Source organism: Mesoplodon densirostris, chromosome 19 (genome assembly GCF_025265405.1).
Source record: "Mesoplodon densirostris isolate mMesDen1 chromosome 19, mMesDen1 primary haplotype, whole genome shotgun sequence".
Lineage (NCBI taxonomy): Eukaryota > Metazoa > Chordata > Mammalia > Artiodactyla > Ziphiidae > Mesoplodon > Mesoplodon densirostris.
The window spans coordinates 3797713-3817109 of record NC_082679.1 but is presented as its reverse complement, the minus strand read 5'-3'; the positions used below and the strand labels follow the sequence as shown (position 1 = coordinate 3817109).

The window sequence follows — 19397 nt, the reverse complement described above, 5'->3', positions numbered from 1 at the left end:
AGAGCACAGGCTCAGTAGTTGTAGAGCATGGGGCTTAGTTGCTCTGCAGCATGTGGGATCCTCCCGGACCAGGGATCGAATCTGTGTCCCCTGTATTGGCAGGCAGATTCTCAACCACTGCGCCACCAGGGAAGCCCTAGAGCGCATACTCTTAACCAGGGGTCAGCAAACCTTTTCTGCAGAGCCAGATAGTAAATACTTTTCAATTTTGCAGGAAATATATTATCCGTAGCAACTACTCAATTCTGCCATTGCAGAAAGAAAGCAGCCACAGACAATATATAGCGAATGGGCTGTGTTCCAATAAAACTTTATTGACAAATACAAGTGGTGGGCCAGATTCAGCCACTGGCCACAGGTTGCTGGTCCTTGCTGTTGTCTGTTATTCTCAACTTTCTATTTTAAATTGGAGAAATAGAGGGGAAAGGTGAAGGAGAGAGATGTGGAGAGGAAAGGAGTTAAAGGAATAAAGAAGACAGAAATGAGAATTAAATAATGTCAGGGACATTCTCCAGGTCACAGTAGATTCTGTACATAATTAAACATGTGAAATCTCCACCACACATCCGTGAAAAGGACAATATTTCAACTATACTATTGAGAATTGAAGTTCAAAGACATTGCAGAGCTTGACAAAAGTCTCAGAACTATCACGGCAGATAAACCCAGATCAGAAAGATATTAAAACCTCTCTCCAATAAAATTCTTCTCTAACAGTAGAAGGAGGTGACATCCTGCTGCACACCAGGATTCATCAGACATTAGGGGGACCTTGTAGCCTTGGCTGATATATAAGTGACAGATATAGCTGTGTGATTTTAATCCAATGTTTATTATAGTTATTCTCAGTGAGACATTTGGTCTGATACACCTGTGATAGCTAGAAGTGGGAGTTCCTGAGGGAGATTTTAAATTTCTGATTTTATTTATTTGGTTTCCCTAGAAGTATTTACATTTTGCTTTATTACAAGAGTCTGCTTTTTTTCCAGCTTTATTGTGATATAATTGACAAATAGAAATTTTATATATTTAAGGTGTACAGTGTGATATTTTGTTATACATTTACATTGTGAAATGATCACCACCATCAAGCTAACATATCCATCACCTCACATAGTGTGTGTGTGTGTGTGTGTGTGTGTGTGTGTGTGTGTGTGTGTGTGTGTAAGAAGTGTTTTCTATTTTGCCCTGATTTGCTGAAACGGAAAGATCTTTGGCCAGAGACGTTCTGGATATTTTTACTCAAAACACAGGAGAAAAACCTTGATAACTGTTGTCAACTTTTCTTTCTGTCTCCCTTGAAAATAAATTAAACTGTGTAATATTATGTTTGCCCTTATCAATCAGCCTAAGCAAATGGGAAATGAAATCACATCTTGCTATGTGTTAACTTACTATTTATAAAAAGTACCTGGCACTTTGATGCTTCTATACACACACATACAACACAAACCCTGAAAATATACTTCTCCTTCACTGTATAAAAAGTCACATCTCATCCTCTTTTCAAAACTCACACTTAGGGCTTCCCTGGTGGCGCAGTGGTTGAGAGTCCACCTGCCAATGTGGGGGACACTGGTTCGTGCCCCGGTCCGGGAAGATCCCACATGCCGCGGAGCGGCTGGGCCTGTGAGCCATGGCCGCTGAGCCTGCGCGTCCGGAGCCTGTGCTCCGCAACGGGAGAGGCCACAACAGTGAGAGGCCCGCGTTCCGCAAAAAAAAAAAAAAATACTGATTATGTAATTACTCCCATTCCTTTCTCCCCTCAACCCCTGTCAACCACCACTCTGTTTTCATCTCTATGGATTTACATATTCTAGCCTTTAGCACAAACTTAGTTAGGACTTTGGACTTTTTTTCTTATATAAAGGCGAGCCAGTGGCATGTTGGTTATAATTATTATTATATTCTAAGGGGAAAGAACAGAATGCCCCAAAGCCTGAAAGAACCAGGCACATCTCGAGAAACAAAAGGAGATTTTTCAGACTACAGCTTAAGATAGGGCTAGAGCAAGGGTTAGGTTTGGGGATAATCAGAAAAAAAAGCACAGAACTGATTCACTTTGCTGTACACCAGAAACTAACACAACATTGTACATCAACTATACTCCAGTTAAAAAGAAAAGAAAAAAAAATAGCACAGGGTGGGCATGGGGGAAACCTGGGAGAGTTTTGTGCAAAGGATAGAACAGGTCAGCTGTGAGAGGGGGGAATATTAGAAGTCAATCTGGAACTCATATTAGGGAAGGTTGAAGAAAGAGATAAGTGTGATGGGCCAATTAAGGTGCCACAAGGTCCCCAATGAGCAAGCTATCAGTGAGGAGACTATGGCATCCACTAGAGTCCTTCCATCCCCAACAAAGAGAGTCCTGGGACACAGAGCCAAACAGACACTGACTCAACAGCTCCTTGATGGGGCACCAAGAAGAACAACCCCCCCCACCGCCCTCCTTTTCCACAGCTGTAGCCTCTATCCTTTTACTCTCACACTCCTCCACACTAAGTCCCCTCCCCACTCCCATGACCTATCTCTTAGATACAACCAAGCCTTGGGATTCTAATGATGGTATCCTCAGTTACGATCATCTGGTCGACCCCCATCCTGACAACTGTGTGACTTCGGGGTCTAAGGGAGGGGTGGGAGCGGCCTGTGGACAGCTCTGACCCGATGCATCAGGGGTTTCTTTCGACTGTGCCAATCTTCTGCCAGAAGCCCCACCAGGAGTATTAGAATCACAGCCCCAAGGCATATCCGGATCAGATTGCTCTTAGTGTAATACTGGAAGGCAAGACCTGGAGGAACAAGAGAGACAGGAGCTGATGATAAGAGTCCATCTCCACAGGGGGCCCAAGTTCGATCCCCAGTCGGGGAACTGAGATCCCACATGCCGTGGGGCAACTAAGCCCACGTGTCACGACTACAGAGCCCACGTGCCCTGGAGCCCGAGTGACACAACTAGAGAGAGAAACCCCACACGCCACAATTAGAGAGAAGCCCTCGCACCACAATGAAAGAACCCGCATGCCTCAACAAAGACCCCGCGTGCCGTAGGTAAGACCTGACACAACCAAAAAAAAAAGAAAGAAAATAAATAAGTAAATAATCAATTTTTTTATAAAAGACCTCACATGCAGCACGGTGCAGCCAAACAAACAAACAAACAAAAAAAGCCCATCTCCAGGACCCACATACATACTGGGTTTCTCATAGCCGTATCCCTCATCTGAGACTCTATTACTCCCGGCTAGCTAGATGACAATCTCCTTTCTAGAAGGTTCCTCTCCTCCTCACCAAGGGTTAGGATCAGATAAGCCCAATTGTCTAAGCATCACCTCTTCCATACACCCCCTCACAGGCCTCTGATACAGCCTCACCTCACACGCAGACACTACCTGGTTATTTGGCTAATTGTGGAAGAAGAGACTGATGTAATGGGAGGGGAGAGAGAAGACATTTATCTTTCTTTCTCTGACCTTTGAGAAGGTCACCTTCACACCTGATCCCTGCCCACTTCGGAGCTCCACACACTAACAGCCCTCCTCCACCTCATACTTTACACACAAGAACCCAAGATCACAGAGCTGCAGCTCCTGTGTAGGGAAAGCAGCCAGCTTTGGGTAAAGACATGGGACGGGGAAAGGAAGCTGGTCCAGAGAAGGACACTTGCTCACCAGTTGGAGGGTCTGACTCCTTTGGAAGGACGGTGATGTTCCTAGAAGTTTCTGGGAATCAAAAAGGATACATGTAAAGGGGTGGAACCATCTCTCCTACCCCTGTTTCTACCGCTATCCTGAACACATGCACTTGGGAGCTGGAATTCCAGGGTTATAAGAAGAGCATGAACTGTAGAGTCAGGGTGTTCCAGTTTGAACCCCATACCCATCACTTATTAGATGCAGGGTCTCGGGCAAATGACTTCACATGTATGAGTCAGTTTTCCTATCTGTCCTGAGAGTGACTGGGAACCCAGAAAGGTTTTGAACAGAGGGTGAGGAGGAATCTCATCAGGGTCTTAGAAGGACCCTGCTGGCATCAGGAACCTAAAAAAAGCTAGAGTTGTGTGGACGCAGTGGAGATATCTAACCTGTCCTCTGGGGGTCTGTCAAAGGTTTTCCATCTTGGGGGAAATGGAGACTTTTTTCTGGGGAAGCCAAGGGCAAAGAGAATGGCAACATAAAGGAAGTATATGTGCATTGGACTGGAGGAATAAGAAAAATGTACTGTGTCCAGGTAACTATGATCTATTTGGGGCTGAAGCACGGGCTGTGCCTGGAAGCAATGGGAACAAGATTACACACATGGATCAGAGCCAAGTCAGAAGAGCAATGTGTAGGGATGAGCAATGGTCTCCCCATGATAGCCTTGGTGCCGCCATCTTGGAAACAGCCACATTACCCAGAACACTCTTCTGCCCCCAAGCTCAGAGCCCGTCTCCATCCCATCCTCATCTTCAAACCAAGGGCTTTCCTGGGAAGAATCAGGTGGTTTTGAGAAGCAGATTAAAAGCCTACAGCCTGACACAGACGTAGAGAACAAATGTATGGAGGCCAAGGTGGGAAGGGGGGAGTGGGATGAATTGGGAGAGGGGGATTGACATATATACACTATTGATACTATGTATAAAATAGATAACTAATGAGAACCTACTGTAGAGCACAGGGAACTCTACTCAATGCTCTGTGGTGACCTAAATGGGAAGGAAATCCAAAGAGGGGATTATATGTATATGTATATCTGATTCACTTTTCTGTACAGTAGAAACACACTGTAAAATTTTTAAAAATTAAAAACAAAAAAAGCCTACCGCCTGAGACGATGGAAGAGAGCCCAATCCTCCGACTCCTTTCTGTTGAGCTCTGGGTGCCTGGATACTCACCAGTGGTGGAAACTTCGTTCACGAGTGAGTGGTTCAGTTTCTTGGAGGCTTCTGAGAATTCTAAGCAAGAGGATTATAAGGAATTGGGTAATGTCAGGTTTGCCCAGTAAGTCCCTTCTCTCCATACCCCTTCTGAGATATCCAGTCTCCCTGGAACCCATTTCTCTAACACACACTGCCCAGACACACAGGAAAGACAAACTCAAAAAGCGCAAAATAGACTGCCTTCTACTTCTGAGTGGCTTAATAAGGAATGAGGTGTCAGGTGTCATTTTGAGATGTCACAGCCTAGAGTACTATTTCTTTCTTTCTTTTTTTAAAATTTATTTTATTTATTTATTTTGGGCTGCACTGGGTCTTTGTTGCTATGTGCGGGCTTACTCTAGTTGCGGCGAGCGGGGACTACCCTTCATTGCGGTGCAGGGCTTCTCACTGCGGTGGCTTCTCTTGTTGTGGAGCATGGGCTCTAGAGCGCAGGCTCAGTAGTTGTGGCACACGGGCTTAGTTGCTCCGCGGCATGCGGGATCTTCCCGGACCAGGGCTCGAACCCATGTTCCCTGCATTGGCAGGTGGATTCTTAACCACTGCGCCACCAGGGAAGACCTAGAGTACTATTTCTTAAGACACAGGCTGACATCCGATACCGCCGGAAGCAGCTGAGATGCCATGAAAATTGGGAAGACCATGGCTCACACAAAAGGTAGTGCAGTGGTTCTCAAAGTAGCATCCCCAGACCAGCAGCATCAGCATCCCCTGGGAACTTGAAAATTATTGGACCCCACCCCAGACCCTCTGAATCATAAACTCTAGGGGTCTAGGAATCTGTCCTTTATAAGCTCTCCAAGTGATTCTCAAGCCCACTACAGTTTGAGAACCACTGATCAATGGAATCAGAGACTCAGAACTGGAGCCCAGGAATCTACAATTTTACAAGCCACTCTGCTTATTCTTCTACAGGTTAGACATCATAAACCATCCCCGAAAGGCTGGAGAGAGGTGGGGATGTGGGACAGGATAGTCATATCTATACATTTATTATACCTTCTTTACAAGCAGAAATAAGGGATTTTAAAAATAAAGCAAATCTGTGAAAGAGGCAAATGAAATAAACTGAGAAATCTAGACAAAGAGGAGAAAGAAAAGGGGGTCCATGTGCCTTATACCACGGAAACCAGAGTGAATCCTCTGGAACTTACCTGTTACAGAGGAAGGTGGTTCTGTAGGCAACCAGCTGGGGGTAAAAGAGGTCCCTGAGAAATCAGAAAAAGAAAAGAGAGAGAATTCTGTGCTCTGTTAGGTATGGATCCTGAGCAAACCCAGTTTCCTCACCTGGAAAATAAAAATAAAGACGCTTCCATCATTGGACTGTCGTGGGTGTTAAATAGCATTTGAAAGGCACACCTAGCACATTCTGGGGCTGATTAATGACACTCCCTGTAGCTGCCTTCCCTGCTTTTCAAACCTCAGTGCTTTCCTTTCTTCGGGATCTCTGTGACCTGCCGTCTTATCTGCCTTCCCTGGGAACAGACCGGGCTCTTGCCTCCTGGGAAGCAGATGAGGAGACAGAAACTATGGGATACATCTGGGGAAAGACAGGCATCCCATGTGGGGAGAAAAGGGAACTGCCTAAGGAATAAAACACAGCCCCGCTTTCCTCTCCCACCACCCTTGCTGCTTGCTTGTGGATTTTTTTTTTTTACCTAGACAAATCACAAGGCATTATTCATAGTATTAAAATTTCTTTTTCTTGGGAATTCCCTGGTGGTCCAGAGGTTAGGACTCCATGCTTTCACTGCTGAGGGCGCGGGCTCAATCCCTGGTTGGGGAACTAAGATCCCGCAAGCTGCACAGCATGACCAAAAAATTTTTAAAAATAAATAAAATTTAGGGTTTCCCTGGTGGCGCAGTGGTTAGGAGTCCGCCTGCCGATGCAGGGGACACAGGTTCGTGCCCCGGTCCGGGAAGATCCCACATGCTGCATAGTGGCTGGGCCTGTGAGCCATGGCTGCTGAGCCTGCGCGTCCAGAGCCTGTGCTCCGCAACGGGAGAGGCCACAACAGTGAGAGGCCCGCGTACCGCAAAAAAAATAACAATAGTAAATAAATAAATAAAATTTATTTTTCTTAATGTGTATACCCAGAATAATGGCCTCCCAAATATGACAGTATCCTAATCCCCAGAACCAGTGACTCTGGTACCTTACATGGCAAAAGGGACTTTGCAGATATGATTAAGAATCTTGGGCTGATTCGCAGCAACATGGATGGATCTAGAGATTGTCATACTGAGTGAAATAAGTCGGACACAGAAAGACAAATATCACAAGATATCGCTCATATTTGGAATCTTAAAAAAAGGGTACAAATGAACTTATTTACAAAACAGAAATAGAGTCACAGATATAGAAAACAAACTTATGGTTACCAGGGGGAAAGCGGGGAGGGATAAATTGGGAGATTGGGATTGATGCATACACCCTACTATGTATAAAACAGACAACTAATAAGGACCTACTGTATAGCACAGGGAACTCTGCTCAATACTCTGTAATGTATAGGAAAAGAACCTTAAAAAGAGTGGATATACGTATATGTATAACTGAAACTCTTTGCTATACACCTGAAACTAACATAACATTGTTAATCAACTATACTCCAATATAAAATTTAAAAAAAATTTTTAAATAAAAATAAGGGATCTCCCTGGTGGTCCAGTGGTTAAGACTCCACACTCCCAATGCAGGGGGCGCAGATTCGATCCCTGCTCGGAGAACTAAGATCCCACATGCTGCATGGCCCGGCCTAAAAATTAATTAATTAATTAATAAAATAAAGTAGGGAATTCCCTGGTGGTCCAGGGGTCCGTGCATCCACTGTAGGGGGCACAGGTTTGATCCCTGGTTGGGGAACTAAAGCTCCCGCGTGCCACTCAGTGCGGCAAAAAAAAAAAAAAAAAAAAAAAGAAATAAATAAAATTTTTAAAAATAAAAATAAAGTAAATGAAAAGACTGCATATATGTATATGTATAACTGATTCATTTTGCCGTGCACCTGAAACTAACACAACATTGTAAATCAACTATACTTCAATAAAACTTTTTTTAAAAAGAATCCTGGGCTGGGGAGATTACCCTGGACTACCTGGGTGGGTCCAATCACAAGGGTCCTTAAAAGCATAAGAGAGAGGCAGGAAGGAGGAAGAGTCAGAGATAGATTAGAAGATGCTATGATGCTGACTTTGATGATGAAGCAATGGACCATGGAAGCCAAGAGATGTAGGCACCTCTAGAAGCTGGAAAAGGCACCAGAAACCTCTCCTTGAGCCTCCAGTCAGCCTTGGCTGACACCTTTGTTTTATCCCCGCAGGACCCCTTTTTGACTTCTGACCTCCAGAACTGTAAGGTAATAAATTTGTGATTTTTTAAACCCGTGAATTCATGGTGAATTGTTACAGCAGCACTCAGACACTCATACACCCTCCAAAGCCTCTGTCTTCTCCTGCCCTCCCACTTTCTTCATGCCTATTGGTCCCTCCCCTTGGAGCTTCCACCAGGGCCTGTGAAGGCTGGGAGAAAAGGTTTGGTCTGCACCCCTAACCTGTGACCACGAGCTCCAGGGGGTCGCTGGGGGCCGACCACAGGTATGGAGATCTGCTGGAAAAGCTGTAGCATCGGTAGGTCCCGCTGTGGGCAGCAGTCACCGTGGTGATGGGAAAATCAGCCTGGTACCACCTGTCAGGTGTCTTGTAGGGCCCAGTGTCCCCCTCCTTGTACAGAGCAAATTGGTCAAAACTATACTGGCTCTGACACCGTAGAGTTACGTCCACTCCTGGGGCCACTGCCGTGCTGGGCTGGGCTGAGAGCGAGGGCTTGGTGAAAACTCCTGGGAGAGAAGAAAACTCTGGTATTAAAGATGGTGGCCCCTGTGGAAAACAGTATGGAGGTTCCTTAGAAAACTAAAAATAGAATTACCATATGATCCAGCAATCCCATGCCTGGGCATATAGCCGGACAAAACTCTAATTCAAAAAGATACATGCACCCCTATGTTCACAGCAGCATTACTCACAATAGCCAAAGCATGGAAACAACCTAAATGTCCATCAACAGATGAATGGATAAAGAAGATGTGGTACATATATACAATGGAATACTACTCAGCCATAAAAAGGGATGAAATAATGCCATTTGCAGCAACCTGGATGCAACTAGAGATTATCATACTAAGTGAAGTAAGTCAGAAAGAGAAAGACAAATACCATATGATATCACTTATATGTGGCATCTAAAATATGACACAAATGAACATATCTATGAAATAAAAACAGACTCACCGACATAGAGAACAGACTGGTGGTTGCCAAGGGGAAGGGGGTTTAGGGGAGGGATGGAGTGGGAGGTTGGGGTTAGCAAATGTAGCTTTTATATACAGAATGGATAAACAACAAGGTCCTACTCTGTAGCACAGGGAACTGTATTCAATATCCTATGATAAACCATGATGGAAAAGAATATTTTAAAAAGTAGAAGGTATATATATATATATATATATATATATATATATATATATATATATAAAACCGAATCACTTTGCTGTACAGCAGAAATTAACACAACATTGTAAGCCAACTATACTTCAATTAAAAAAATATTAAAACTGAAAATAAATAAATAAATAAATAAAGATGGTGGCCAGTGTCTCAGCTGTGGGGATGGGAAGGTTCCTCCACCTCTTTCCAGGCTAGGGAACTTTGCAGCTGTATCCAGCCTAGAGAAGCTACTCTTCCCACCACCAGCTCACAAAGCAGTAAGGGAGCATTACAGGAGTGACATCACGGTACCCAGGCTCAAATCCTGGTTTTGCAGCTTAGGGGCTGGACGAATCTCCCCCTGTATCTGTGCCTCCGTGTTCTCTTCTATGAAATAGGAATGATTGGATGAGACAATGTGTATTAAGCATTTAACAGAATACAGAATGCATAGCAAGCACCCAAAATATAATGGTAGTAACAAACTAGCTTAACCTGATATTATACTGTAAGCTTGCAGTACAGTATACAATAGTTATATTGTAAACGTATTAGAGTGCCAGATTCCAGGTGCTGTTCCTAGACCATGCCATATATCATTCACTGAATCCTCACAAAGACCTATGCATTCATCCCTATAAATATTCCCACTTTATACATGAAACTAAAGTACACAATGCTGAATCACTCGTCCGAGGTCACAGGATAGTATAAGTGGCAGAGCTGGAATCTGCAATCATGGAGGTTGGCTCCAGGCTGTCTGCTCCTAAAGGCGAACCCATCCTACTATGTAATTTGATATAATTATTGTCATCGTGGAGCATCACAAGCCGAGCCTGGAAAGCCATACTCACAACAGCCAAAGTTGCCTGATAGGGCTTCCCTGGTGGCGTGGTGGTTGAGAGTCCGCCTGCCGATGCAGGGGACATGGGTTCGTGCCCCGGTCCGGGAAGATCCCACATGCCGCAGAGCGGCTGGGCCCGTGAGCCATGGCCGTTGAGCCTGCACGTCCGGAGCCTGTGCTCCGCAACGGGAGAGACCACAACAGTGAGGGGCCCGCATACCGCAAAAAAAAAAAAAAAAAAAGTTGTCTGATAATTATGGCGCATTCATTCATTCAACAATTTTTTCCTCTGAGCAACTATTATGTATTAGTCTCTAGAAATAAAAATCCCATCAGGAAGAAAGAATAGCCAACAACTAATAGATAAGTAGGGCTTCCCCGGTGGCGCAGTGGTTAAGAATCCGCCTGCCAATGCAGGAGACACGGGTTCCAGCCCTGGTCCGGGAAGATCCCACATGCCACAGAGCAACTAAGCCTGTGCACCACAACTACTGAGCCTGAGCTCTAGAGCCGATGAGCCACAACTACTGAGCCCACGTGCCACAACTACTGAAGCCCGCACGCCTAGAGCCCGTGCTCCGCAACAAGAGAAGCCACCGCAATGAGAAGTCTGCACACTGAGACAAAGAGTAGCCCCCGCTCGCCGCAACTAGAGAAAGCCCGCGCGCAGCAACGAAGACCCAGTATAGCCAAAAATAAATAAATAAAAATAAATTAAGAAAAAAATAGATAAGTAAATGTGTGGCATACCAGATAATGATGAATGCCCTTTTAAATCGAGATGGAATTTTAAGTAGGGTGGTGAGGGAAATAATGAGAAGATAGTATTTGATGGGGGACTTCCCTAGCGGTGCAGTGGTTAAGACTCTGCACTTCCAGTGCAAGGGCGCAAGTTTGATCCCTGGTGGGGGAGCTAAGATCCCCCATGTTGTGTGGTGAGGCCAATAAATAAACAAATAAATAAGCTATCTTCTTTTAAAAATAAAATGTAAAAAAAGATAGGGCTTCCCTGGTGGCGCAGTGGTTGAGAGTCTGCCTGCCGATGCGGGGGACACAGGTTCGAGCCCCAGTCTGGGAGGATCCCACATGCCATGGAGCGGCTGGGCCCGTGAGCCATGGCCACTGAGCCTGCATGTCCGGAGCCTGTGCTCCACAACAGGAGAGGCCACAACAGTGAAAGGCCCGCATACCACACACACACAAAAAGATAGTAGGGCTTCCCTGGTGGCGCAGTGGTTGAGAGTCTGCCTGCCAATGCAGGGGAAACGGGTTCGCGCCCCGGTCCGGGAAGATCCCACATGCCGCGGGGCGGCTGGGCCCGTGAGCCATGGTCGCTGAGCCTGCGCGTCCGGAGCCTGTGCTCCGCCTGTGCTCCGCAACGGGAGAGGCCCGCGTACTGCAAAAAAAAAAAAAAAAAAAAAAAAAAAAAGATAGTATTTGAGTCAGCCCCCAAGGCACACTGGTGGACCACTGTACCTCAAGTTGTCAGGAGTTAGGGTGAGGAGAGCTAGGCACTCTCTTCAGATGAAAAAAAAAAAAACCTTCAATAATCAAGATAAATATTATTTTAATGCAAATTTTAAAATAAAAATGAATGCAAACACATGTACAGGGAACAAAATATCAAGATTTTAAACAAAGACAGAATCCAACTGTGCCCAGGGGAGCCATGTTGAAGTCTGAAACATGAACCTACGCTACTGTATAACTTGCTATTACTACCATCACAGAGCATCCTGATCCACGCCTGGCACGCAGCACTCACAACAGTAAAAGTTGCCTGATAATTGGAGGCAAAAGGCTCAAAACGTTTTTATGGCTTTTTATGGTTCATTTTTTCCACGCTATGAACATAGCTGAAAAAATATTGAAAAGTTTAAAAGTAGATTACTAAAAGTCACTTTATTTTATTTATACAAAAAATAAACAGGATTCATTTTCATTTTACTCTCCTTGCTTTCATGGAAGCAAACTCAATATTTTTTAAAGCCACTTCAGAAAATAATCATTTAAAAATGCATTAGCTAGAAAAGGATAAGCTGAGAACATTTTATTCCATCAAAAAATAAAAATAAAAACGCATAAACGTGGGACTTCCCTGGCGGTCCAGTGGTTAGGACTCCGCGCTTCCACTGCAGGGGGCATGGGCTGGATCCCTAGTCAGGGAACTAAGCTCCCGCATGCCACACAGTGCAACCAATAAAGAAATAAAACTTTTTTTCCAGTGCAAAAATGTGGCTAGAGGGGTACGCATTTTTCGTCTTGTGTCAGGTTTGGATGTGGCTTGGAATGGCATTCCTGGAATTTGTCTTTACTTAAAATTGCGGTATTGTGTACATCGTGGATGTTTTTGCATTGATTTGGGTTTTTTTTAAGATATTGCATTAACGTATTACTTATGTTGATTACTGAGTTTTTTGGCACCTAAATTTAGCACTTAAAGCCAATGCCTCGCTTGCCCCACCCTAATCCCAACCCCTCTGGGATTTTGGATTGGGACTTTGGATTTACCGTCATCATAACCCCCTCTGTCTGAGCCCAGAACTGAGTACCACGCAGCCCTGCGGCTACAAGTCCAGCCACACCTCACGCCCAGTTACCAGTAGCAACCAGCTCCAGCTGGTTGCTGGGGGGAGACCAGCTGTTCCCGCTCTGATAGGAGCAGCGGTAGCGTCCAACGAAGCGTTTTTCCATGGCTGAGATGGAGAGCTCCGCCTGGTCCAAATACTTCCGGGATATCAGTTCCTCCAGGCGGTACAAGTCCGCGCCTGGAGGGCCCTCGCAGCTGATGGTCACCGGTTTCCCCAGGGGCACAAGGGAGCTGGGCCGGGCCTGGAGGGAGGGCTTGGGCAGTGGGCCTGGAAGGGAAGCAGAGCCTAGCAGAGGTCAGCTTCCAACAGAGCCCTCTCCTGGGCTCTCCCACCCCCTCCTGCCCTCTTGCTGGCTGAACCCAGAAGAGGGATCTGGACTCACCTTTCTGAGCCTGTATCACCTGCCCCAGACACAGCCCTGAGGAAAGAAGCAAAAGGTCAATCACCAGGACCTCAGCATGAATCCACACTTCCTGCGTGTTGGGCACGGGGATGAGAAACTTGCATGCATTGGCTTTCTTTTCTTCTTCTTTTTTTAATTGTTATTTTATGTTGGGGGTATAGTTGATTAACAACGTGTTAGTTTCAGGTGTTCGCTTTCTTTTGTCATAAATTTTTTTCAAAGACACACGTGCACGTAATTGAAGTGAAAGAAGCCAGCCATAAAAGGCCATGATTGTATGATTCCATTTATATGAAACATCCAGAGTGGATCAATCTGTCCAGAGACAGTAGATGTTGGGGTGGCGGGTACCGGGAGGAGGGGGGATTGGGGAGTGATTGTAACGGGTATGAGATTTCCTTTTGGAGTGGTGAAAAGGCCTTGGAACTAGAGAGACGTGTTGGTTGCACAACATTGTGAGTGGACTACATGTCATTAATGGTAAATTTTATGTGAAGTGTATTATTTTACCACAATTTTTAAAAAGCTGAACAGGGATTCCTTGCCGCGCCCCCCACCTCCCTGCGGTACACTTCCCCATTCACACAGCTGGAAGGAGAAGGGAGCTGTGTGCTAGAAGGGGCCCTCACTTGTTTCCAGTTTCATAGAGATGTAATTGACATATAACGTGGTGTATGTGTAACAGTGTTGATTTGAGACATTTTTCTGTTGCAGGATGGTTACCACCATAGTACTAGCTGACACCTCTATCCGGACACATAGTTGCTATTTCTTGTCAGTGGTGAGAACACTGAAGATCTAGTCTCTTAGCAACTTTCAAGTATATATTACAGTATTATTAGCTATAATCACAATGCCATATATTAGATCCCGATGTGGTGTCTTGCATTAAATCATAAGTCAAGAGCTCTCAGGGTGCATTAATACTGGATTCCTCCCTATTTTATGCTTTTGGGTTAAATCAATATTCTCCCTATTTTGTGCTTTTTGGTTAAGTCATTATTATGACTGTGCAAATATTATTCACACCTGAGCATTATAATGTACCTATATACTATTTTTCTATTTATTTTCCCTAGGATCAATAATTGTATGGTTTATTTCCATCCGCATAGTGTTCCTTGAACCTATATCTAATTCTTTCCACAATTTTCAATAGCCTTTCCATGTAACTTTACACATCTATCAAACTGCATAATCTATAAATTCCACTTTTTTCCTTGGAGGTGCCTTCCCCCCATTTTCTCTTCTAACTGAACTAATTCTTCTCTAGGTTGAACTGCCCTTTTTCTCTCAAGCTAAGACTCTTTTTTTTTAACCGTTTTGCTCAGTTAGTAGCATTATCAGTTTAAGTCTCACTAGGGTTGCCAGATTTAGCAAATAAAAACATGGGACTCCCAGTGAAATTTGAATTTCAGGTAAACAACAAATAATATACAGCATATATTGCATAGTAGGTCCCATGAGGTCCACGATCAGGTAGATTCAAACACTAGCAGCATACTTCCGTGGTAAAGAATGTGGAGTTGGTGCAAACATTCCTTAGTTTGTATTCGAGCCATAGCTGTGTGACCTTAAACAATATACTTCATCCTTCTGGGCCTCAGTTTTCTCACCTGTAGAATGGGAATAGTAGGCCCTACTTCATCAGGCTGTTATGGGGATTAAATGAGTAAGTGTCCGTTTAAAAACATAGAATAACATATCTGTAAGTGCGACATGAGTGTCTTTACAGAATGACTAAGTGAATGAGAGGCAGTTTGTGTTCATAGTATACACTCTTATCCCCAGTAACACCAACTGTTTCCTTCCTTCTTAGCCACTTGGAGCCTCTGTCCTTTTAGCGATAAAGTTCTTTTGAAGAAATAAGGAAATAATGCACACACGTGCCCAGAATAAAGCTTGATACGGAGAAGGCAGTAAAAACACATCTGAGCCCACCCCCAGTCCTGTTAAGGGGGACTCTTACTCCAGCCTTATTGAGGTTAATTGACAAGCAGAAAGCTTATGTATCTAAGGTTTACAGCATGATGACTTGTGAAATAATTACCACAATCAAGCTAACTAACACATCCATCCCCTCACGTAATTATCTTTTTTTTTTCTTGGTGAGAAATTTAAATGTACTCTCTTAGCAAATTTCAAGTATATGCTACAGTATTATTAGCTATGGTCATCATTCTATAATTTGGATCCCCAGAAATTCTTCATCTGATAGCTGGAAGTCTGTACCCTTTGACCAACATCTACCTCCCCATTTCCCCCACCCCCAGGCATCTACCAATCTACTCTCTGCTTTTGTGGGGTTTTGAGATTCCATGTATAAGTAAGATCCTGCAGTATTTGTTTTTCTCTATCTGGATTATATCGCTCAGCATAGTACCCTCAAGGTCCGTCCACATTGTCACAAATAGCAGAATTGTTTGCACCAGTACCATGAGGGCTACTGACAAGCTAAATCTGTAATCTAGCCTTGATACCAAATCCACATTAAACAAAATAAAAAATTAAAACACAACAAGGGGGCTTCCCTGGTGGCGCAGTGGTTGAGAGTCTGCCTGCCGATGCAGGGGACACGGGTTCGTGCCCCGGTCCGGGAGGATCCCACATGCCGCAGAGCGGCTGGGCCCGTGAGCCATGGCTGCTGGGCCTGCACGTCTGGAGCCTGTGCTCCGCGACGGGAGAGGCCACAACAGTGAGAGGCCCGTGTACCGCAAAAAAAAAACAAACACAAGGACCAATTGTATAGCACAGGGAACTCTCCTCAATACTCCGTAATGGCCTGTATGTGAAAAGAATCTAAAAAAAGATGGATATACTTATATGTATAGCTGATTCACTTTGCTGTACGCCTGAAACTAACACAACATTGTAACTCAACTATACCCCAATAAAAATTAACAACAAAAAAAGCGAAGAGCCAAGGAAATGTTTAAATACTGTGGAATAATATTCAGCTATTTAAAAGAATAAATTAAAAACTATACATGTCTACTGCTATGTGTCAAAAAGTAAGCTGCAGAATAATGTGTACCATGTGTTCTTATTTTTATAAGAATAAACTCTATGTATGTATGTGTACACGTTTGTACTAAAAAATTAAGATAAATGTCGAAGGATAAACAAGTATTGGTTACTGTTGGTGAGTTAAGGGGGGCTTAGAACAGAATTCATTGTTTTCTTATATGTCCTCTTACAACTTGTAAAAAGAAGCATAAACTTTTATAAAGAATCTAATAACAGTTTAATAAAAAATAAAAAGAAACCACACACAACAAGGACCTACTCTATAGCACAGGGAACTATACTCAGCATTTTGTAATAACCTATAAGAAAAAGAATCTGAAAAAGAACATATATATGAGTCACTGTGCTGTACACCTGAAACTAACAGCACATTGTGAATCAACTATATTTTAATTAATTAATGAAAATTAAAACAGCATGGAGTAGTGGGAACGTTGCAGCCAACACTGGGAGACCTGTATTTATTTTTTGACTCAGCCATGAATAAACTAGAGTAATTCAAACAAACACCATCTCCCTGGGTTCCCAGTTTTCCCACCCAACAAATAAATGAGGTGACCCTTGGTCACCTCCTGCCCTGAAAATTTCCTCTTGCCTCTTGTACTGATGCAATTTTTAAAAAATTCTTTGTCTCATAGCCCACTGCCTATCCCTCAGCATTTTGCAGATTGACTCACCAAGACAGAAGAAGGCAGCCATGGATGAGGACATGGTTTCTCGGCCTGTCTTGAGCTGTATAGCCCAGGAGGGAAGCCCTGGGTGCGGGCTGGAGCAGAGATACAGGATGTGATCGGAATGAAGAATGCTCTCCTCCCTTCCCCCATCAGCCTGGCTTTTCCTAATTGAGACTCATCAAGCTGGAGGCGTCCCCTCAGTAGAATGACTTGCACACAAGCTCCAAGGAGCCTGGCTTATCTCGCGTCACCAGCCCAGTGTCCCAGCAGGTCTGCCTAGTGAGGCATCGTCTGCGTTTTGATACTCCCAGAAGCTCCCTGGCACTCATTAGGGACATGCAAGTCAAAACCACAATATCACTTCACACCCACGAGGATGGCTCTATCAAAAAGACAGATATTAACAAATGTTGGTGAGGAAATGGAGAAGTTGGAGTCCTCATGCTTTGCTGGTAGGTGTATAAAATGGTGCCTCCGCTGTGGAAAACATTTCCTCAAAACGTTAATTAGTGAATGATTCAGCAACTCCACTTCTGGGTATACACCCAAAAGAACTGACAGCAGGAACTTGAACAGATATTTGTATATATACCTGTGTTCACAGCAGCATTATTCACAATCGCCAAAACATGGAAACAACTCAAATGTCCATTGATGGAAGGATAAACTGCGGTGTATACATACCACAGTGGAATATTGTTCAGCCTTTAAAAGGAATGAAATTCTGACACAGGCTATGACCTGGATGAACCTTTAAGTCATTAGGCTAAGTGAAATAATCCAGACCCAAAAGACGACACATTATATGATTCCATTTATATGAAATATCCAGAATAGGCAAATTCAGAGAGACAGAAAGTACCCTGGAAGTTATCAGGGGCTGTGGGAAGGGAGAATGGGAAGTTATTGCAGCATTTTAGATCTCTACCGGGGTAAAATGCATGGAAACTTTGATAAGTGTTTTGAACAAGGTGTTGACACAGAACACTATCTGACAGATCTCTGTAATAGAACGGTTTCAGGGAACTTCTCTTTGGAGCGGTGATGTTTGAGGTTATGCCTGATGGTAAGAAATATTCATAGAGGAAAGGCAGCACGTTCAGCCTGCCCTAAAGTCTTGATGAAATAAAGAGCTTGGGGCTTCCCTGGTGGCGCAGTGGTTGGGAGTCCGCCTGCCAATCAGGGAACACGGGTTCGTGCCCTGGTCCGGGAACATCCCACATGCCGTGGAGCGGCTGGGCCCGTGAGCCATGGCCGCTGAGCCTGCGCGTCCGGAGCCTGTGCTGCGCAACGGGAGAGGCCACAACAGCGAGAGGCCCACGTACCGGAAAAAAAAAAAAAGAAGAAAAGAAATAAAGAGCTTGGCATTTTCATGTAACCAGAAAATGATTGGTGTAGCTGGACTTAAGTGAGAGAAAACGAAGACTGAAGAGATTATAGGGGTCAGATCAGGATGGCCCAACTTCAGCAGGTGATTCCTTTTAATGATCTTTTATTTCTCTTAGTTGAAGGATAGTTAATTTACAATGTTGTATTAGTTTCACTTGTACACACAGCAATTGTTATACATACATACATATACATGTGTATTCTTACATGTATAAATGCATGTATGTATGTATATATATGTAGGTATGTATATTCTTTTTCATATTCTTCTCCCTTATAGGTTATTACAAGATATTGAGTATAGTTCCCTGTGCTATACAGTAGGTCCTTGTTGTTTACCTATTTTATATATAAGTAGTGTGTATCTATTAACCCCAAACTCTTACCTCCCCACCACCACCCGCTACCCGCTTTGGTAACCATAAGTTTGTTTTCTCTGTGAGTCTATTTCTGTTTCGTAAATGAGTTCATTTGGACCAGGTGGCTCTTTGCTGCAGTAGAGGAGGTCTGTCCTGTGTATTAATAGGGGTAGCAGCATCCCTGGCCTCCACCCACTAGATGTCACTAGCACTACGCCCCCTCCAGTTGTGACAACCAAAAAAACGTCTCCTGTCCCCTGGGGGGAGCAGAATCACCCCCAGCTGAGAACCGCTGGGTTACATCATTCGGGGACTTAGAGGGCAAGATAAGCTTGGATGCACAAATCTCTTTATAACACTCCTCACTTTTCAAGCATTCCCTCATTTGATCCTCACGCAAGCCTGAGAAACGGTTTCTGCTTTAGTCCCATTCTGGTGAGAAAACTTGAGCTTAGAAGAAAATGTGCTTTTCTAGGTGAAGCTTGGGTGCTGGGAGCCAAATAGCTCACTTTCCTCTGGTTTGGCACACGTTCCCGTGGATCTAGGCAGAGTCTCTCCCTTGTTTACTTGACGTATGCCCTTTAGTTCTCATTTCTTTTCTCCATCTCCAAGGAACAACTCTACAATATCTCACGTGAATTAGTTCATTTCTGCAAAACGTGATTTCATACCGTGCAAACGTCTACTGTATCGTAAACTGTGCGATG

At 44.1% G+C, this 19397-nt stretch overlaps 1 protein-coding gene across 2 annotated transcripts; it reads right to left on the bottom strand.

Moving 5' to 3' along the window:
• Positions 1 to 2625: 2625 nt before the first annotated feature.
• On the bottom strand, positions 2626 to 17034 carry GP6 (glycoprotein VI platelet). Of its 2 annotated transcripts, XM_060085328.1 has the most exons (8): positions 16946 to 17034; positions 13221 to 13256; positions 12848 to 13105; positions 8473 to 8757; positions 6073 to 6126; positions 4877 to 4936; positions 3672 to 3722; positions 2626 to 2792 (listed from the first exon to the last, which is right to left on the bottom strand). In XM_060085328.1, exons 1-8 carry the CDS (start codon positions 16977 to 16979, stop codon positions 2626 to 2628), a joined length of 945 nt encoding a protein of 314 aa, XP_059941311.1. In that variant the 5' UTR covers positions 16980 to 17034. The 2 variants fall into 2 exon arrangements, with proteins under 2 accessions (XP_059941311.1, XP_059941312.1); XM_060085329.1 differs by lacking the exon at positions 6073 to 6126 and having other exon boundaries at positions 16946 to 16979.
• Between the last annotated feature and the right edge of the window lie 2363 nt (positions 17035 to 19397).